At 35.4% G+C, this 22,839-nt stretch overlaps 1 protein-coding gene across 4 annotated transcripts in view; it reads right to left on the reverse strand.

The window, feature by feature from the left end:
* GALNT1 (polypeptide N-acetylgalactosaminyltransferase 1) overlaps positions 1 to 22,839 on the reverse strand; it is a 208,742-nt gene that overhangs the window by 18,369 nt on the left and 167,534 nt on the right. For all 4 annotated transcript variants that reach the window (XM_069075957.1, XM_069075954.1, XM_069075952.1 and 1 more), the window contains exons 7-9: positions 17,981 to 18,098; positions 10,910 to 11,090; positions 1,872 to 2,011 (exon numbers count right to left, since the gene is read on the reverse strand). In XM_069075957.1, coding sequence (XP_068932058.1) covers positions 1,872 to 2,011; positions 10,910 to 11,090; positions 17,981 to 18,098 — 439 coding nt within the window. The remainder of the gene's footprint in view (positions 1 to 1,871; positions 2,012 to 10,909; positions 11,091 to 17,980; positions 18,099 to 22,839) is intronic.

Genomic DNA, 22,839 nt, shown 5'->3' on the forward strand with positions numbered 1-22,839 from the left:
AGGACCTGATTTATGGTAGTGGCTGTGTAAATGCAGAGAAGCGGATAAATTGTGAGGGGTGTTGTAAATGTAAAAATGACAAGATTGGGCAATAGGTTTGGATATGTGCAGTGAGACTGAAGAATCTAGAATGATATTAAAGGTGAAACGTTTAGTGATTAGAAGGATGGTAGTGCCCCTACTGTTACTGTTCCCTTAGTGCCTAAGGGAAGATGGTAGGATTTTAGGGGAACTATAATGAACTGTTTTGGATTATGTTGCTTGAAATGCCTATATGATATCCAGTTTGAGATATTCAACAGATAATTTATGATGTGGAACTCTCCTGGAGCTTAAGAGAGACTAGCACTGGATATACAAGGGACCTAATGAGAGGAAAAGAGAAGGGGTCCCAAGAGAGAGCCTTCAGCGATATTCATGGATAGTGGTCATGACCTAGATGAAAACCCAGCAAAATACTGAGAAAGTGCAGTCAAATTTATAGGAACACCAGAAGAGAGTGGCAGTATCAAATACTCAAGAAAAGTCAAGAAAAATGATGTGATGATTAAGAGACCACTGGTAACTCTGGAGAAAAATTTGGGGTAAGTAATGAGATCTGAATGAAGAGAAGAGTGAGAGAGAAAAGAAACTGGAGGCATGTAGTGTGAACAATTTTCTCAAGGAATGTAGCTAAAAAGGGGAGAGACATAGGATAAGAGTTAATGGAGATGAAGAGGAGGGTAGAATAAGGCATGTTTGTAGTCAGCAAGGACAGAGCCATTAGATGGGAAGAGAATGAAGATTAGAGAAAGAGGGAGGATGAAAGAGGAACCAATGTGCTGGAGAAAAGATGAGAGGGGAGAGGATCAAAGGCATGCGTAAAGGGATGGTTTTGGAAAGGAGAAGGCTTGCTGTCATCAGAGACAGTTATGGAGGAGTCGTTGGGGAAGTTATCTGAAAAGAGGGAGCTCTGAGTAAATGGCCTCAATTTTCTAGGTGAAGTCTCATTCTCAAACCAACTAGTTTAAGAACTATGGGTAACGCAGGACCAAATAAAAAATACCCTAAAAACTTAAGATAACAAAACCTTTTAGTACAATAACTGACAGGGGATGAATTTTTCCAACTTTAGAGAAAATTTACTAACTAAAACTTAATTACTTGGATTAGATGATTTCCAAGATCTTTAAAATTCATTTTCTAAACTCGATGATACACTACCATTTTCTGAGTAATTTCTTTTTACCAAGAACAAAAAAGATAATGTCCAAATGGAAAATATCAATGTTGTGCCTAAGCAGTTATAAATAGAATTTTATTTTGAATCATTTTGCAATGATTCTTTATTCACATATTTGTTTGCTTTTGGATGTGTAAAGATAACCAGAACTATGGATATTTTCACTAACAAATCAGTAAACCTAACTCAGAAACATAAAGAGGAAGGAAAAAAGGGAAAAAGGAAAGAGTATATAGTATACATAACTGTATTTTAAAACTACACATATAGAAATTTAATTGTATGGTATGAGAGGAATGATTAATCATTTAAGACAAATCTAAGAGAAAGGTTATCTTAAATATTTTTTTCAGTTAAAAATACTGGAGTAATTTTTTTATTGTCTTAATACGTAACTAGGCAAAAAATTATTGAGTCCTGGGCTTGAAATCTATCTATAATACTATGATATGATAAAAATGACTATCCAGTGACACTGACTTAATCACATTTTGGCATCTTTGTAAGAGACATAATTTTCTGATAAGATGGATAATTCAGTATATGTAGTTCTCATAAAAAGGTATTCCTTTGGTGCTGAAACATTCAATCACTATCATATTAGATAAAGATGAGATACTGACAAATATATAACATAAACATTTATTACCTCTCCCAAAGAAAAATAATGGCGTGGAATTTGGGAATCAGGATAAACATTTTCCAGGTACCATGAAAAAGGTTTGCACTGCAACTTGTGCCTTAGCCCAACTCTTGTTGATATGTCTCCATAATCTACCTTTGTTACTCCTGTTGAAAAAAATAGATGAATTTTCAATAAATTGCAAAATAATTTGCTTTAGTACATCTAACAAGTCAGGTAAATAAGCCTGGAGATGGGCAGAAGGAGGAAGAAAGAATAGAGAAAATATCACTATCGAGGAGTATCATTGCCCTACTGACTTAAAATGAACCCTATTTCCAAAGGTACAAAATGTTACTGAATTGAGGTTGCTAGGTGGTATAGCGGATAGTGCTTGACTTTCAGTCAGGAGAAGCCAAGTTAAAATCCTGCCTCAGACATGATCTAGCTGTGTGACTGAGCAAGTCATTTAACCTCTGTTTGCCTGTTTTCTCATCAGTAAAAATGTGATAAATTACAGTATCCAACTCTCAGGACTATTATGCGAAGAACATGAGAAAATATTTATAAAGAGCTTTGTAAACTTTAAGCATTACATAAACCCTGGCTATTATTATTATATTAACTTTCCATTCTGAGTTCCTCTGAAAAACTTAAATTCATATGTGAAAACCAAACAAAATTCAGTGACTTAAACTGTATTTTAAACCAGATAATGACATTTGATATTAGAAACCTCTAAAATATAATAAAGACAAAAAGTCAAAAATTACTTCTTAGCACATTCAAATGACAAAACAAAATACAAAGTAAATATGACAAAATTATCAGTGGCTATAAAGTCTGTCTAGTTCTTCCCTTTGGTAGTCTCATTCACTCCCATGTCTTAAGCAACTCCTTATTGCCTCTAAGATAATTTTTAAAATTAAATTTAAGCAAAACAAATTCCTGCATTGACCATATTAAAAAAATGTTTCATTCTGCACCCCGTGTCCATCATCTTGCTGTTGGAATGTGAGTAGGCAGCATGTTTCATTACTGGTTGTCTGAAGTCATGGTAGGTTACTGTGTGGATCAGAGTTCTTAAATCTTTCAAAGTTGTCCTTATAGTGTGCTTGTTACCGTATAAACTGTTCTCTTAGTTCAGCTCACTTCACTGTGTATCAGTTCAAATAAGTATTCATTAGAGTTTGTACAGGTTTCTATGAAACCATCACTTTCATTCTTTCTTACAGCATGATATTCCATTATATTCATATGTCACAATTGGTTCAGACATTTTCCAACTGATAGGTACCCCCTAAGTTCTATGCTACCACAAAAAGAGCTGACACAGTACTTATGCTCATATAGATCCTTTTCCTTTAAAAAAAATGTTTTTGGAATCTAAACTTAGTAGTATTGCTTGGTTAAAGGGTATGCATAATTTTGTAACTCTTGGTGCAGTTGAATACTGCTTTCAAGAATGGCTGTTACAATTCATCATTCCACCAAAAGTTCATTAATGTGCCTATTTTCCTGTATCCCCTCCAAAATTTGTTATTTCCCTTTTGTAAACTTTGTTAATCTGATGAGATGGAGCTTCAAAGCTACTTGAATTTGACTTTTTCTCATTATCAGTGATATGGAACCTACTTTTCATATGGCTATTGAAAGCTTGGATTTCTTCCCCTGAGAACTGCCTGTTTATATCCTCTGACAATTTATCAATTGGGTAATGGCTCTTATTCTTATAAATTTGAATCAGTAACGTCATACCTTGGCAATGAGACCTTTTTTAGAGAAACTAACTACAAAGATTTTTTTCCCCTAATTACCTATTTTTCTTTTGATTTTTAGCTGCTTTGGTTTTGTTTGTACAAATACTTTTTAATTTTATGTAATCAAAATCGCCCATTTTATCTTCTATGCTGTTTAGCTTTTAAAGCCCTTCATAATCTGGTACAAAGCTACTTTCCAGCCTCATGGTATATTACTCTTTCTCCTCAACCCTATAATGTAGCCAAATTGGCCTTTTATCTGTTCCCCATGTATGATGCTTTATCTCCTTTCTCTATGCCTTTGCCCTGGCTGTTCCCCATGCCAAAAATGCATTCCCTCCCCACTTCCACCACACAGAATTCCTCTTTTCCTTCAAGAAACAGCTCACACACAGCCTTCTAAATCAAGCGTTTTCAAACTCAACTGCTTACTGTCCTCTTTCTCAAACTATTTTGTATTTAACTACTTTGCATTTATTCTCTTTACATTTATTTTGTTGCTTCCCCTGTTATAATGTAAGCTATGTGAGAACAGGAATTGTTTCACTCACTGTATTTGTATCCTCAAAATACAGGATATGTTCAGTAGCCTAGCTCAATGCCTGATAAATAGTTAATAAATATTTATTGATTTATTTCTCCCTTCCTCAGATTTTTGTAGAATACATTTTATATATCTTTCTCCTTTACCCTATCACATTCTATCTTACCAAATATTTATTTGTGTTCATTCCACATCTCCTCTTATTGTATCCCTAATACCTAGCACAGGACCTTGGAGACATGTTCTCATACAAGATGATGGTAAATTTATAGGCAGCTGAATGATCATATATAAAGAGTGATGACTAAAAGATTGATTCAATCCAATTCAAACATTATCTTGTATTATCTGTTTCCTGATATATCTCCTTAGTAGATTACAAACTCTTTGAGGGCAAGGACTACCTAATTTTTTAATCTCTGTATACTGACCATCATAAGTCTTATATATTTTAAGTACTTAATAAGTGTTTTTAATTAACTGATAGATGCTAATATGTAAAGAGCCACTTGAAGGATTAACAGAAAACCCTATCCTCTTCCTATTAAATATTTTTGTTGAAGACTTGGATGAATACACAGAAAAGATGCTTTCCAAATTTACAAAATAGATAGTGAATGTCAGAATCCTAATTCAAACATATTTGAAAAGGATAGATTTAAGCTAACAAGATGAAATTGAAGGAAGATAAATGTAATGTCCTGTGCTGATAATAAAATAAATCTACTGCATAAACACAGGACAGGACAAGCCAGGCTTGAGAGAAGTTCATAGAAATAACTGAATTAAAGCTCAGTATATACTAACAATGCCATGCAGCTGCTTGAAGATACCAAAACAAAAAACTCAGCACAACTTTGGTGGGGGGGAGGGGCAGAAGGGAATACAGATATGTAACTTCATCAGTATAGGGGACTTTTGGTGAGAAACTCCCTTTAACAATGCAAATGTTCACCTTTTCTGCAACTTTAGAAGTCTTAGACAGTTGCCTGGCAGTACTAAACAGTTAAATAACTTGGCCCAGGATCATACAGTAAGTCAAAATGTGTTAGAGGAAGAACCTGAACCCAGCTCCTGTCAAGTCAGAAGCTGGCTGTCTATCCACTATGCTTCACACAATAGAAGTATGTGCTCACATCAAGAGAAGGAAATGGACAACTAGGAAAGTAAAGAGTATCAAAACTACTTTATGTAAAGTGTGATTTAAAGAATCAAGAATATTTAGCCTAGAACTAAGAAAAGATTTAAAGAGTAACACAGAATCACAGAATTTTAGAGCTGAAAGGGACCATAGCAGCCATCTAGTATAAACAATACAAGAAAAAATTCTCACTATATATTTAATAAATGGCCAAAATGATGTATCACACTTGGGATAGCTCCAATGTTTACAGAATTTTTTCTTATTTCAAGCATGAATTGCAAATTCCTTGCAACTTCCAACACCCATAGCTCCTGCTTCTGCCCTCTAGGGCCAAAAAAACCCAATCTCATCCCTATTCCACAATACACAACCTTTCAAATACTTAAAAGACAGCTGTTATGTCTCCTCAATCTTCTCTCTTCCAAACTAAATATTCCCAATTCCCTCAACCAAAGTTATTCACTATCTTGATTGCTTTCTTTTGGATGCTAAATTGTAAAATTGATTAATTCAATTTTGTGAAGACTTAATTCAAGCTAGATTTAAAATTTCCTTTTACAGTTCCTTCCCTTTGTAAACTCAACCTACCATCCATATCAAAGAGAAATGTCACCTTTGTAACTCCCACTCACATTCACTTTCCACAGACACTTGATTTACCTAAAAGATCAAATCTCATCAATCTAAATTATTGTAGGCCATAGACTAATCCAGACTAATCACCAGAGAACCTTTGTTTTGTGACTCTAATCCTGGTCTTGGCTGTGGTTAAGAGAGTTTTCAGAAGAAGAGGTCCAAATAATGTAACCTCAATTCTGATTATGCTATCAATAGCCAATTAGAAGACTCACCCTATGTTGCTCAAGATTTGGCTCTCTCATCTTGCTAATTTATAAAGACCCTGTGAGGGCTCACTCAAGTTCTTCCTGCATTGAGAGAGGCCATCAATCCAATTTGGCTACTGCTAGCCTAACAAGTTGACTGTGACTGTCTCTCAGAAGCTAAATCATGACATAATAAATGTCCTTTGGAAACTGTGGTGCTCCAAACTGAACACAATACTTAAGATAAGATGCAATCAGGAAAGAACACAGTGTCACAGTTTTTGAAAGCTATAACTTGAAATGTAGCTTCAGATATTTACAAACTGTGTAATCGAGAGCAAATCAGAACTATGCCCAGAGACTATAAAAATATGCATACTCTGGGGCAGCTAGGTGGCACAGTGAATAGAGCACCAGCCCTGGAGTCAGGAGGACCTGAGTTCAAATCTGGCTGCAGACACTTAACACAAAAACTAGCCAAGTTTTTTGGGCAAGTCACTTAACCCCAACTGCCCTCCAAAAAGGCAAAAAAAAAAATGCATATCCTTTGACCCAGCAATACCATGTCTAGGGCTGTATCCCAAAGAGTTCATAGAAATGGGAAAAGGACCCACATGTACAAAAAATATGTATAGCAGCTCTTTTTGTGGTGGCCACGAACTGGAAATTGAGGGAATAGCCACTGGGAAATGGCTGAACAAGCTATATACAGTATATGAATATAATGGAATACTACTGTGTTATAAGAAATAATGAATAGGTAGACTTCAGAAACACCTGGAAAGACTTATATGAGCAGAACCAGGAGAACATTGTACACAATAACAGCTATAATGAGTGATGACTGATTTTGATAGACTTAGCCCTTCTCAGCAATGCAAGAACCTAAAACAATTCCAAAAGACTCATGATGGAAAATGCCATCCACATTCAGAGAAATAACTATGGAGTCTGAAAGCGGAGTGAAGCAGACTATTTTCTTTTGTTGTTTTGTTTTCTTTCTCATGGTTTCTCCCATTCGTTATAATTCTTCTATACAACATGACTAATGTGAAAATATGTTTAATAGGACTGTTTATGTAGAGCCAATATCAGATTGCATGCTATCTTGGTGAGGGAGGAAAAGAGGGAGGGGGACAAATTTAAAACTTATGGAAGTTAATGGTAAAAACTAAAAATAAATAAACTAACCCCCCCCCCCACTTAGCATAATACCTGAAACATAGCACTTAATAGATTCGTTTCTTTCCCTGACCCTTCATTTATATTTATCAATTTTATATATTATGTTATATATCATAGATTCAGCCCAATAGTCTTGCCTACCAGTCATTTTAGATCTTGACTCTATCATCCAGTATGTTAGTTATCCTTCCCAACGTTCTGTCATGTTCAAATTTTAAAATGTTAATTAGCAAGGGTCAAGTACAACTATACTGGCATTTCAATGGAGACCTCTTTCCAAGTTGACACTGAATCATTAATGACTACTCTCAGTCCACCCAAGATCGATTATCTTTAAATATCTGAAGGTCTGTCATGAAAAAATAGAATTAAAGTTGTATTTAAAATTTTTTTCAATCAGCAGAAACTTTCTTTCTCTCCCTCCTATCCCAATCTCCCTTGTTTTGCCAACTGAGAAGAAAAAAAACCCAAACAACAAAAACAAAAAAAATGCCAAAAAAAAACCCTGTTACAAATATGCATAGTCAGGCAAAACAAAGTTCGACATTAGACACATATATGTCATTATGCACTGAACCCTTTACCTATCAGAAGATCAGTAGCATGTTTTATCATTGAGGAATGGTTATGCTCATCAGACTTCCTAATCCTTGCAGAGTTGTTTGCTTTTACAACACTGGTGTCATTGTATAAAAGTCTCCTAGTTATGTTCACTTCATTCTACATCATTTCATATAAATCTTTCCACTGATACTACCTCCCTTCATCATTTCTTAAAGTACAATAGTGTTCTATTACAGTTATATACCACAACCAGTTTAGTCATTCCCCAAATGATGGGCACCTGTTAAAATTTCCATTCTTTGTCAGCTCAAAAAGAGTTATAAATATTTCTGCATATTCTGATCTTTTCATCAGGAATGCTTGGAATTTCCCAATTTCACTAACAGTGCCTGTTTCCCTCAGTAGGATTACAGTTTTCTGTATAAATTAAGCTTAGATGTAAGCCTATATACCTGCTTTTTAAAATATGATACTCTAATCTCTCTACTCCTTTATTGTAGCGGATGCTAAATCCTGTGTAATCCTGTTGTGGCTTCTCAGTACCTGAATTATTTCTGGCTGCTTGCAGTATTTTTTTTCTTTTAACTCAAAGTTCCAGATGTTTGCTATAATGTTTTTGGGAGTTTTAATTTAGAGGTTTCTTTCAGATGGTGACCCATAGTATCTTTCTATTTTCACTTTGTCCTTAGATTCCAAGAGGTGTCAAGTGTTTTCTGTAAACATTTCTTGAACTATAATGATTAGGTTTGTTTGGTTTTGGTCCTGGCTGTCAAGTAGTCCCATGACTCTTAATTTTTTTTTCTCCTTAATCTGTCTTCCAGATTAGTTGTTTTGCTATGAAATGCCTGCTTCAACCTTTGGGAGGTCTCTTCCATGTCATCCTATGAATCTGTCACCAATCATGCTGTAAACATTCACTGAGTTCTCTTCACCTTATGTGGATACCAATAGAATAGAAAGACTGTTCCATTAGTTCTGTTCTTGGTTACATGACTCACCTGCAGTCACACATTTATCTGATGAAATCTTTTACATTACTTTTGCATAATTCCTCATTTGTGATGTGGTACAGACTACTTATGTGCACCACATACTTTTCTATTTTCCTTTGGGTCATCCTTAACTTTATTCTTAGGAGCCTACATTTATCTATGCATCTTAGGCACACAACATCACTGGAATAATACTGGTATGTTATTCACTGGTGCCACGGTTCTGTCAGAAGCTTGGGATCATGAAAAGAACTCTGTAATTTTACAAAGGCAATATAGCCATTTTTTCTTTTTCTGTTTAATTCTGGACATTGTCCATTTGCAGAATCTGTCCAAAATCTGTGTGTGTTTCGAAAAGCTCACAATAGACATTTTTCATCTACTTAATTGTTCCTCAATAAATTGTTAGGTTAAAACTCTTTTGAGTGATTATGAATCTCATTTAGGAGAAATTTTCCTGTGCTTGACATAATCAGCACAATGTAATGTGAAAACTATATCACCAGAAGGACTTTATGATTTTTAAGGAATTCCTCTTTGACTTGCACTGCATTTCCATGACCAGGGTGAACACCTTTGGTAAGCCTACACCTCCCTCCTTTATGCCTAACTGGATAGGGAGCCAAAGAATTCTTTGTCATTACAATCTTCAAGGAATCCTGTCTGAACCTGGCATGTTCACTAGAGATACCTTATTAAATAGAACCTTTTTAAAGGACCTTTAAGGTTGGGTGTTCTGCTCTAACCAACCAAATGCTTTTTAAAAACTCAATAAAAAATAAGCAACTGAGATCTTGTATTCTTCACACCTTTCAGTCAGATTATGAAACCTAGACATTTCTTTTTAATAGGCTCATCAATGATGTCCTCAGTTTGTAAGCAGAATACACTCATAAAAATTGTGAATAGGTAGAAAAATAGAAATATGGATCACTAGTTATTGATATTCTCTCAGTCATCTTTTGGTGGCAGAGAGGGGACAAGGAGGTATTAAAAACAAACCTTTTTCAATGATTTTGGTATCTACTCTTTTTCATGTATCTCAAAAACTGACAAATTTAAAGCCCTTAAACTTGTGCTACTTACAGTACAGCCCTCCTTTCTATCAAGTTTAACTAGCCTAAATGGTTTTTCATATCTTTGTATTCTTTAGTGCCATTTCCACTTCCTCCAGGCAGTATATATGGACCACAGAGTTCAAATCTGGCAGGTTTAACAGTTCTTGATGGTGAAGAGTTAATGAGAATTTCATAGATAAGTTTGGATTCTAAACTCAAGTTGCCCTTGAAAGCCATCTTTCTTTGAAAGGTAAATAGATCAAGTATTTGCTGAGGCAGTTTCTAGAGAATTATGATAATTTTAAAACTTCTGTCATAAAAATATTTAGATTTTGAAAGCATAAATATGAATGAAAATGATCAATGTTGTTAAAGCTATGTGATAAAACATATAACACTTAAATTTATGTCTATTTTTTTTTCCTTCTTGGAACCAAAAAACCAATCTTGTACTAACGCTAGCTCTACAAAACAGCTCTATTCTAGGAGTAGGGTTATCATAATGAAGGTTTCACTGGCAGGGTATGATTTTCTGTCACTTAAAAGGGGGAAGGGAAAAGTGCCAAAGTCAATCAGGTAACAGTGTTTTCCATTTAAAGATATTAAGAGTGAATTATCTGAATACTGTATGTTTAATATTTTGTTATATTATTTTATATGGGAATAATCATCATATTCAAGTGAATAGTTTCAATTCTGAGGGAAAAGAGGTACATGGCATACTCAAGAACTCAGGAAAGCCTGTTATACCCTGAAAGAATGTTCTCTGTGTTTTCTAAATCATTAATTTGGAGGTGGAAATTCTAGAAATTTCCTTCTTCTTATAAGTCTAAAAAATATATTCAATTAACAGTAGTTACCAAGTACTTACTGTTCTGTATAGCATTTTGGAGCAATTTAATGAAGTATAAGATGCAGTGTCTACCCTCAATAGATTTCACATTCCACTTAAGGTGATGCAACTGTTGTATTCAAAATTCAAAATGTAGCTAACCTGGGGAAATTATATAGAAGAAATTCTTGAATTCATCCATCCAAACTTCTGCAAGTCGTCGGTTATTTTTGTTGATGATCTGCCCTGTGCCTCCAGGAAATGTGTAAGGGGTAGCTTTCCGAAACACATGGCCAACGTGTGAGCAGGTCACAATTTCTAAAGTGCCCCCACACTGCCAAATCTGAAAATAAATGAAAACCACATAAGAATACATCTCTGGAATAACAGGGGAAAAAAACAAAATAGTTACCTAAAAATCTGACATTTTCCCTTTTAGGTAGAACAGTGAAATTCTCAACTAAATATACTAGAAATTACAGAATCTTTTTAGCTTCCCTATACACTTTCATAATATTAAGATATGCGATAAAATTATGTTTCTTCTATTGCCATCATTCATACTGCCTCAGAAGCTTCCTACACCTTTTGATTGCAGTTAAATAGGAAAGAGGTAAAAAAATCAAGGACATATAGAGTGTTATGTATTCAACATGAGATAAAGATAACCTGGAATTAGCCCAGATTGTCCTATTAATACCCAGAAAAGGAAATAACAACAAAAATGGAAACAATCACCTATGATCACTTTTCTTTTCTTCTTCTAAAAAGAATTAATTTTTTCATTCAACAGAAATAAAAGAAGCTTTGATACAAGCTACAATCATCACATTGGTTTTATGCCACTTCCTCAATTTAATCTAATTAGCCTACTCTTTTGGCTTCTTTCAGGACCTATTTTCTTTAAATAAATAAAAACTGAAATTTCCAGTTAATATATACTTTAAAATACATTTTAAATCAATGTGCTTTAATTGTTTACTACCTGTGAAAATACACATATAGCTACATTTTTTAAATTCCATGCACAGAGCTAGGTGATTTTAATTAGCATGAAATCTGAAAAGCTTCATATATGGCCCCAGCCTCTAGCAGAATTTGGTTATCTGAGAACCAAAGGCTTATCTTTTGCAAAACAGCACCAGATAATCAGTTCTCTGGCTATGGCAACCCACAAAATAAAGAAGAATACAAATTGGTCCTTGATCCTAGTCAGTTCTTTTCTGCTGCTACAGTGACAGTAGAAGAGGCAAAGGAACCAATGTGGGCTGAGAATCACCCAGTTTCTAGACTGTCTATAAGCATTTAATTAGTATTTACATTAGTTATAGCAATGAGAGATCTTTTTCCAACAATCTATGAAGAGATACTAGTGGGGGAGGGGAGGAAGAGAAGAGGAGAAGGAAGAAGAGTATGATGACAATGACAACAACAGCCAACATCTATAGAGTACACTAAGGTGTGCACAGGATCTGATCCTGTTATTTTTACAGATATGCAAAATGCAGTTGAAGTTAAATGACTGGCCTGGGGTCATCCCACTAGGGGAGAGAGGATTTGAACTCAGTTCTTCCTGATGCTAAGTTCAACATTCTACCAAATTCTCTACCAATCTATCTGCCTACAGCACAGAGCACTTCAAGATATAAAGTGTCCCCAAAGCTTAGTGTGGTTTTAAGCTATTAAAGCTTAAAGATAGCTGAACAAAAGAATTTGTCTCATCATGTGCCCAAGGGCATCAAGAAAAATAATTTTATGATCATCTAACTTGCTGTGACTAATTAAAAGTGTAAACAAAAAAAAAACCCTATAAAAATAAAAAAGGTTTATGTGCCAACAAACTGTTATAGAGGATGAAGAAATATTCAAGAACATGTGAGGTGTCTCACAACCAAGATAAGTTATCTTGCTGCTCCCATGAAGGTGGGGGATATTTGCCAATGTAGGAAAATGCTGAAAAATATGGTTCAGGATACAGAAATGAAAGAGGTTAAAGACTGACAGACTATTCAAGTACCATACCTGCATATTTTGAATATAATCAAGAAGCAACATTGCAAAAAATGAGACTGATTGTATTTTAAAATACTGGAAAAAATGGTTACAGATACAAAAGTCACATCTCAATTTTGGCTAGTTAGAAGAAAGGTAAAAATCAACAAAAAATTAGAAGGGTAAAGTTGAGATGAGATACCAGTAGCAAATAGCAGCTAATATCTATGTAGTATTTACTGTGTGCTAGGTATTGTTCTAAGCACTTTAAAATAATTATCTCATTTGATGCTCACAATAACCCCGTGAGGTAGATGCTATTATTATTATTCCCATTTTACAGAAGAGGAGACTGAGGTAAACAAAGGTTAAGTGATTTGCCAAGGGTCACACAACTAGTAAGTATGCAAGGCCAGATTTGAACTCAAGTCTTCCTGACTCCAGTCTCAGCACTCTGAGTCACTTAAATGAGGTCACAATTTTAAGAGATTTTGCAAGTCCAAATGATGCAAAAGAACCACCAAAACAAGGCTAAAATAACCCCAAAATCACCTCAGCAGCATATATTTTACATTCCTGTCACGTTAGAAACATGGAAATTACAGGACAACATCCATTTAGTACAAGCTTACACTGGTGAAAGAAGATGAGCAGCACTACTTCATGGCATTATTGTCATCATCAGTGACAGTGGAACACTGGGCACAGGATAATAATACTTAGAAAGTTACACTGGAAAGAGTGGCTTGTACCTAACATGTTCGTGGCACACCCAAAAAAAAGGAGGTATTAGAGGTAACATGATTTTTGAAGTCATTCAAGAATCATATAATAGATGATAAAGGTGAAGAAGGAGAATATTACAGACAAGGATCATAAACTGTACTAAGGTGTAAGATAGGCAATGGAATACCAGGTACATGGAATGGCAAGTAAGTTAGTTTGGCTGAAAGGGAGAGTGTGTAAAATAAATCTGGAAAGATAGTAAAACCAATGAGATTCCCTCTCTATATATCCCCGCCCCCCCCAATCAAAAAACAAACCAACCAACCAACCAACAGAACAAAAAACAAAATAAAGAAACAAAAAAAACCTCCTACTACCTTTGGACTTATATAGGCATGATTTTAGGGAGGTCTGACCTCAAGAAGGTCACTTCTTTTTCTGTCTTGTTACCTTAATCTGGGAGAACTCCAGAAAAATACTTTATGTTTACAGTAATATAGCCTTTGTCTACATTTCCCCAAATGTGTGTAGCTGGTTCCTTTTTATTTAGGATTGTAGGTCTGAAGAACACAAGATGAACAGTCACACCCCGTTGAAGGATAGTGAGGCAACTATACTCTCTTGAGAATGACAGGAGGATGCTGTCTTTCTGGGGCATGTCTCCAAGGCATGACAGAGAACCTCTCATGATTTCTCAAACCAAATATACCGAAGCTTTTAAAGGCACAGATGGTATTATCATCACCACAAACAACAGAAGGTAAGGACCACAGAGAGATAAGCACATTTAGAAAGCAAATAGCTGGTTTATAACTGGTACCAGTATTGAAGCATATGCAAAATAAACATATAAATTTAATTACAAAGTGCTCCTTAAAGAAACAAAGAACAACTTAAATAGGAGAGTCAGTGTTCATGGTTAGGTCATGCTAATATAATAAACATGACAGTACTATCATAGTTAATTTGTGATTCTGACGATAAACAACTTAAACCAAATTCACTGGAGAAAATAAAAAATTCTAGAATATGAAGACAAATAACGAAAAGAAGTAGGGATGAAGGAGAAATAGCACATCTAGACCTCAAATTATATTATAAAGCAACAGTCATCAAAATACTTTAGTACTGGTTTAAAAATAAACAGGTGCACCAATGGAACAGACTAGACAAGGGAGAATCAGAAATAGTGCAACTCAATCAGAAATATTTATTAAGCACCTATTATTTGTCAGGCACTGTGTTAAGTTCTGGGATACAAAAAGAGGCAAAAAGTTAATCCCTAACCTCAAGGAGTTTAAAATATGCTGAAGCAGGGGGTGGGTAGGTGGTGTATTGAATAGAGCACCAGCCCTAGAGTCATGAGGACCTGAGTTCAAATCTGGCCTCAGACACTTAACACAAAAACTAGCTGTGTGACCTTGGGCAAGTCACTTAACCCCAATTGCCCTCCAAAAAGCAAAACACAAATGCTGAAGGAGCCAACATGCAAACAAATATAAACAAAATAAGCTATATATAGGATAAACAGGAAATATTTAACAGGGGCAATTCACTAGAATTAAGAAGAATTGGGGAAACCTTCCTATATAAGGTGGAATTTTAGTTGCAACTTAAAGGAAGCCTGGGAGAGAAGTCCAGGCATGTAGAGAGCATGTTCAGAGATGGAATGTCTTGCTTATAGAACAGTCAAAAGGTCAGTGTTTCTGGCTATCTTTTAGGGAATAAGATATAAGAAGACTGAAAAAGTAGAAGGGGGCTAGGTTATAGAGGGCTTTGAATACCAAACAAAGCATTTTGCTTATGATTCTGGAGGCAAGAGGAAGCCACTGGAGTTTGCTGAGTAGGGAGATGACATGATCAGACCTGTGTTTTAGGAAAATCAATTCAGCAGCTGAATGGAGGGTGGACTGCAGTGGGGAGAGGCTCGAGGCAGGCTGACCCCCCATCAGGCTATTCCAAAAGTCTGGCTGTGAGGTGATGAGAACCAACACCAGAATGGTGGCAGTGTCAGGGAGAGAAGGGGGCATTTTCAGGAGATGGTGCAAAGGTTAAATCAATAGATTGTGGCAACAGCTTGGATATGGAAAGTGAAAGATAGTAAGAAATCCAGGAGGACTCCTAGGTTTTAAGCTTGAGGGACTGGGAAGATGGTGCTGCCCTCTATAGCAACAGGAAAGAGTAGGAGGGGGAAAGATAATGAGCTCTGTTCTGGATATCCAACTTGAGATGTCTGAGAGGCAGCAGGAGATGAGAGAGACTAGAGGAGAGTAGAAAGAGTGGAATGAGAGTCATCAGAAGAGAGATGGCAATTAAATCCATGTGAGCATGGGAGATTAGCAAATTAGTATAGAGAGAGAAGAGAAGGGAGCTCAGGACAGAACCCTGAGGGACAACTATGGATAGAGAGTGTGATCTGGAGGAGAACTGAACAAAGGAGGAATACAAAGAATAGTCAGATAAGCAGAAAAACAAGGAAAGAGTGGTGTCCTAAAAACCGAGAGAGAAGAGGAGGAGAGAGTGATCAATAGTGTCACAGACTATAGAAAGGTCAAGAAGAATGAGGACTGAGAAAATGCCACTATCATTTGAACTGGTCAAAAGGAGAAAGACATACACAGCTGAGCACAGAAATAAAATTCACTCAACACAAAAATAAGGAAAGGGGAGAAGGGGGAAAAAGGAATTTGAGGGAGGATAGATTAAGAGAGGGATTAGTCCTAAGGAAAACAAACCCTAAGGATGCACAAAATATTTATAATACTCTGAGATGGTAAAGAATGGGAAACTGAGGGGATGTATATAATTTATGTAACAAATAAACAAATTATGGCATATAAATGTGATGGAATCATTTTGTGCTGATCTTTTATCAGTGTAATAACCAACCATAGCTCCAGAGGATTAATAATGAAACATGCTACCCACCTCATAATAGAAATGTAAAGCATTCAAAATGTAGAAGATGACAAATTTTTTTGGACACAGCCTAGTGGAAATTTGTTTTGAGAAAGTAGATTTTGGCTGATTAAAATAAATGACATATTTATTTTTGAAAATGCACAATATAACATTTTGCTGACTGCATCAAGCCAAAGAATACCACAGGGTATTATCAGTGAAATCCACAGCTGCTGGTAACCCACAATGGAAAATTCAAGTGATTAAAAGATAAATGTTGTCCAGAAAATGACATATATTTGTATGGGCAGCCCTTTATGTTGACTTGTCAAATAGCACCTATATCTTGGACAGGTTTTATGAGATAAGTAATGAGCTTGATGCAGAATTGAGAACTGCAATAAAAAAAACCAGGCTGGACAGCATTTTGTAAACTGTATAGTTTCATTGATCCTAATCTGTCTATGCTTTCTGATGCAAATCTTTTCAACATCATTAGTCTCCAAGTGTTGGCTACGAATGAGACAATACAATCTAGTCTAAAGAATCAATATTGTAAATAATACAATAGCAATGAGATTACATGATAGGTTTAAGTTACCAATGAAGACAATGCCATCTAATTCTACTACTGCATTTTGCAGATAAGGAAATTGAGGACTAAAAAGATTAAGTGAATTGTTCAAGATCACAAAGTGTTTGGCAATAGAGTTAGTATATGAACATGGATTTTCTGGTTTCAAATCTGGTACTCTTTGCACTCAACTGCACTGCACAAAAGATATTATAAAGGATGGAAGAACTAAATAAATGTTCACTGAATTGAACATATGATTGTGAAAAGTAACATGGACTGATCATTTAGCAAAAGCAAGAACTAAAAGACTGCCTTTGGAGATGTAGTGATACCTAAAAAATGATAAAAGACTCAGAGCAATGCCTTCACCACTTTAGTTAAAAGTTTCGTGGAGTCTTCATGGGAGCCTGCACATGGACAAAGAGCACACAGAGCAAAAAAGCACAGGTGGATGACCTTGTGGAGAGAGCAGTCGAACTAATGAGATTTCAAATTCTACACTCTATTCTCTGTTCAATCCAACATGCAAAAAAGTTTTTATGAAAATATGAAACAAAATATTGATAAATAGGAAATTCTAAACAAGTTTTATATCTGACTATATTTAAAATTTTTAATTAAAATCTCATTTGTCATGTGCATTTTATAACTAAATTTAATTTAAATTTAACTAAATTTAAATAAGAGCAAAATTATATCTAAAAGAATTTAGAATGAAAAGATTTATTGACCTTTAACAGTATCAAACATATCAAAGAGAAATGTAATCATGCCAAATAACACCCAAATAAAGTTCTGGGGTAGTTCTGCCATAGAATAAAAATAATATAAATGTTTTATTAAAGGAATAACTTTTATGTTTAAGCTTTTATGATGGTTTTGAAGACAAATGAGTAGCTTCTATTAATGAAAATGAAGTATCTTAACTGATCATTTTAAGAGAGAATAATAATACATGTATTTGTAGTTAACTGGTTATTAAAATTAACTACCCATTTTCTCCAAGTTTTGAAGAAGACTGACAACAGATGACTTACCCTAAAGGAAATTTCTAGATTTTCTCCTCCCCATATATCCATTCCAGCATCGTATGTCCCAATTTCTTGAAAGTAATGTCTGTCTATTGAAAAAAGGCCTCCTGCCATTGTGGGTGTCCTGAAAATTAATCACATTTTTAAACTTTAAGATCAGGTTTTGGCTTTAAAGTTACAAGTTTGTAAATTTGAAGATAATTGACCTTAAAATTACAGTTAAATCTTAATTACTAGATGGTCCAAATATATTTTCACTTTTATCCAAAATCAGATTCTTATAAAACCTGAGTTGGGCCAATATTAAGAGCAATTAGTAATTATCTAAGTGTCTTAAAGTTTGCAAAACATTTTATATAAATAACCTCAGTTCATCTTAGCAACCACCCTGTGGAGTAAGAATTACAGGTACCTTTATACACAACTTAGTTGAAGAAATTGAAGCTCTAACAAGTTCAGTGACTTGTCCATGGTCACCTTGTCAATAAGAACTGGAGGCAGAATTCCTAACCCAAATCTAGTACAGTTTCCACCACACCATGATGCTTTTGAGAATTCCCTACTACTACAATTGGCTTTCATTGGGAAGATACACCCCTAAAATGGTGCAAAAATTAATAAGGACTCAATTGATCTGCTGCTATACAACTGTATTCTAAATGTATGCTTAGTAACAGTTTCATGATCTCCAGCTTCAAAAATGTTGCCTTTCAAATTCAAAGTTTGATAGTGAAGACATATTGTCAGAAGAATATAATAACAGAAATGATGACAAAATAAGTGAAGATAAAAATTAATGAGACATTTTTATTTGAATTGTAATAGTTGTATCTAAGTATTTTTCTAATATAGTGATTTTTTTAGCCTACAGATATAATTCTTGTCAACATAATCTCTGTCAAATAAAGAATTTTAAGGAAATGAAATACATTTAAATATAGAAGATCATACCATTTAGATGGGACCTGAGGAAAGAGTATATAGTCTAATCCACTTTAAAGATGGAGAAAATGTCAGACCAATATGGTATTTAAATGTAACTACTCCCACTTATCTAGATAATATGTGCTATCATCTGTACCAAGACTAAGGACCTAATCCCTGTATCAAAGTTCTGATATATCAAACTGGATCTGTTTATACTGAAGTATGTGGACAGGCTATCTAAGCCAGGGGTGGAGAACCTGTAGCCTTGAGGCCACATGTGGCCCTCTAGGTCCTCAAATGCAGTCCTCTGATTGAATTCAAACATCCCGGAACAAATACAGTCTCGAGGTCACAGGTTCCTCATCCCTGATATGCTATCTTTTATGTGATAGACTGTGTCTAATAATGTTAATTATTCAAAGCTTACTGTTTCTTTCTTAAAATAACTTTTAATTCAATTTTATTTTAATATCCAAATTATTTTCCTTCGTCCACCCTTACCCCACCTGCTGAGAAGGCAAGAATTACAATGTCTATTATACATCTGGAGACATGCAAAACATACTTCCACATTAGTCATGCTCTGGGAAAAAAAAAAGATAAAGGGAGAGAGAAAACATATAGTTCAATGTGCATTCTTAAGTCAATCAGTTCTATATCTGGAGGTAGATAGTATTTTTCATCCTAAATCCTTTTTCATTATGGTAGATTATTGTTTTGATCAGAGTAGTCAAATCTTTCACAGCGGATTAACATTACAATCTGCTGTTACTGTATAAGTTGTTCTCCTGGTTCTGCTCACTTCACCTTGTGTCAGTTCTCATTAAGTCTTCCCATGTGTTTCTGAAACTATCTCTCTCTCTCTTTTTTTTTTTTTTTAAAACAATCGGGGTTAAGTAACTTGCTCAAGGTTACACGGCCAGGTGTTTCTGGGTGTGGTGCTAAGTGTCTGAGCCCAGGATTCGATCCCCAGGTCATCCCGACACTGGAGCCGGTGCTCTTACTCGCTGTGCTACCTGGCCGCCGCTGAAACTATTTCCTTTGTCATTTCTTTTAGCACAACATTTCTTTTAGCACAATTATATACCACAATTTGTTCAGCCATGATGTCCTCTAAATTTCCAATTCTTTTGCTGGCACAAAAAGAGCTAATAGAAAAATTTTTGTACATATGGTCCTCCTTTTTCTTTGATCTTTCTGGAATACAGACTTAGCAGTGATAATGTTGGGTCAAAGAGTACACAAGGTTTTACAGCTCTGGAGGCACAGTTCCAAATTGTTCTCTAGATGGTTGTATCAATCCACAACTCCACCAACAGTGCATTAGTGTATCTATTTTCACAACCCTCTTCAGCATTTTTCTTTTCTGTCATGCTAGACAATCTGATGGGAATGAGGCATTTCTTCATAGCTGTTCTAATTTATATTTTTCTAATTTTTAGTGAGCACTTTGCCACATGATTATCGACAGCTTCAACTTCTTCCTCTGAAAACTGTGTTCATATTCCTTGATCAATTATGGGGTGGCTCTTATTCTTATAAATTTGTCTTAGTTCCCCATATATTTGAGAAATTAGACTTTATCAGAGAAACGTGCCATAAAATTATGTTGCCAGTTCCCCACATATTTGAGAAATTAGACTTATTCAGAGAAACTTGCCGTAAAATCATGTTCCCAGTTTCCTAATTTGCTTCCAATTTTAGTTGTGTTGGTTTTGTTTGTACAAATTTTTTTTAATTTCATGTAATCAAAATTATCCATTTTGTCTTCTATGAACTCTTCCCCATCTGGGTAATTTTCAGGCAATTTCTTCCATGTTCCTCTAATTTGCTTATGATATCACGCTTCATGGCAAAAGCAGGTACTCATTTTGAGATTATATTGATATACAGTGTGAGATGTTGGTCTATGCTGTTGTTTGTTTTTCATTTTTGAAGAGGACCATGAAAAGATGATGCCAAGACTTGCAAGTGAATTGGATTTAAGTGAGGAAGGTCTGTGCAAGGTCACCAGTCTCACTTTCTCCTCCAGAGCCATCTGGGTCTAGTGGCAAGATATAGATCAGGATGCCTGGAGATGATCCCTGATCTATGCATAATTTCTCCCAGAGTACTGTCCAGTTTTCTCAGCAGTTTTTATTAAATAGCAAGTTCTTGCTCAAGTAGCAGAGATCTTTGGATTTAACAGTAGATCACTATGTTCATTTGCTTTTGTATACTGTGTGCCTAATCTCTTCTACTAATCAACCACTCTATTTCTTATCCAGTGCCAAACTGTCTTGATGATTACAGTTTTGAAGTATAGTTTGAGAACTGGTACTACTAGGCCTCCTTCCTTCCCATAGTGCATGGAGTCTGGAAGGTGGCATTGCTGGGAGTGGGGTACAAAAAATGAAGTGTGGCAAGAGTGTTAACTGTAGAAATTTTGTAACTCTATTGTAAGCCAATGAGGAAGAAGCCAGAATGCATGATTCCTTCCTAGATGGTTATCACTGCACCTGGTAGAATGGTAATTAATGCAGCTATGGATATCTGCGAGGGATTTGTGAAGGGTTAGGTCTAACCTGAAGAAATCAATTGGGAAGATGGTCATCATGACATACTTCTGCTGAAAAACTTTGATTTTGGTTGAGTGTTTTTTCAATGTCTTACAGAAAATTCACCACTTTCTTAGGACACAGAAACAGTAAAGTTTTGACAGAGTGATTTCATCTTGAGCTGGTACTTAACAAAGTAACATCCTGGTACTTAACAAAGGAACCTTCTGAAGATGGCAGCTTATACCACATAGTTGATCCCTAAATGGCTAATTCTGCCTTCACCTTAGATACTTCCCTTATTCATCTTTTTTTGCTACTTGTTATGGCTAAGTACAACTAGGTCCAAAGTGGATGCCAAAATGCTTGATAATACCTAAGGAAGTTCTTTGTTTTGGTAATTTAGTTGAAAAATATGCTTAGGGTCAAGACTACTCTGCTTCCATCCCTAAATGCCCCTGTTCCCAGCAAGCAGTAAATGCTTAGGAAAGATAAAGTCATTCAGGTGTGCCCTTTTCCTCTACTGAATGTCCCCAATTTCTAATGCCTCACCACTTTCCTACTAGATATTCTGGTGTGCATGATTGCTGTATCTCTCTTCCTGGCTTTTGATGTAACTCTGAGTTTCTCTCCCTTTTCTCTTCTTCCTCTGTTCTATCTTGGCAGCCCTTTTACTGTTCCACTAGAATTCATGGCAAGTTGTCTTGGGACTCCAAAAGAAAAATAAAAGCCTTACAATGTATTTTAAAAGCACAGAAATTAAAAAAAAGATTTTAAAATATCTGAAAAACTTTGAAAATCCCCCCCCAAAACCTATACCAATTTGGATTCTTCAACAACAAAGAAATATTAGTCAGAATGGATACAGAAAATATAATGCAAATTATTGAAACCTGGAGCATTTGCTTTGGATTCTTTCCTTTTTTTCTTTTTAGTGTTCCTTCATTTAATAAAAAAGGAACATTTTTAGTATTTGTCTTTTAAAAATAACTGGACTGAAGTCAGAATAAAATGAAGAAAGATCTGAGTTCTACTGGGCAAAAGAGCATCACACAAGAAAAATTGACATTTGTGGGAGCATATTTCAAGGATGCCCACCATAAAACGAAAATGTTTCAATGGTATATAAACCTTAATGTCATTCACTGCTTTTGGGGAGAAAAAAAAAACAGCACATGACTGCAGAGAGAACACTACAGAGGACAGTTAGTTCCATATGAACAATATTACATTAGAAGATTCGTACTCCTAAGTGGGGCTATAAGTTTAAAATAAGGGCAGCTAGGTGGCAGTGAGAAAAGCGCCGGCCCCAGACTCAGGAGGACTCAAGTTTGGTTCCAGCCTCAGACACTTAACACACACACACACACACACACACACACACACACACACACACACACA

This window comes from Petaurus breviceps, unplaced genomic scaffold (genome assembly GCF_028583685.1).
Source record: "Petaurus breviceps papuanus isolate PSGF00001 unplaced genomic scaffold, PetGlider_PUasm1.0 151, whole genome shotgun sequence".
In the NCBI taxonomy this organism is placed as follows: Eukaryota; Metazoa; Chordata; class Mammalia; order Diprotodontia; family Petauridae; genus Petaurus; species Petaurus breviceps.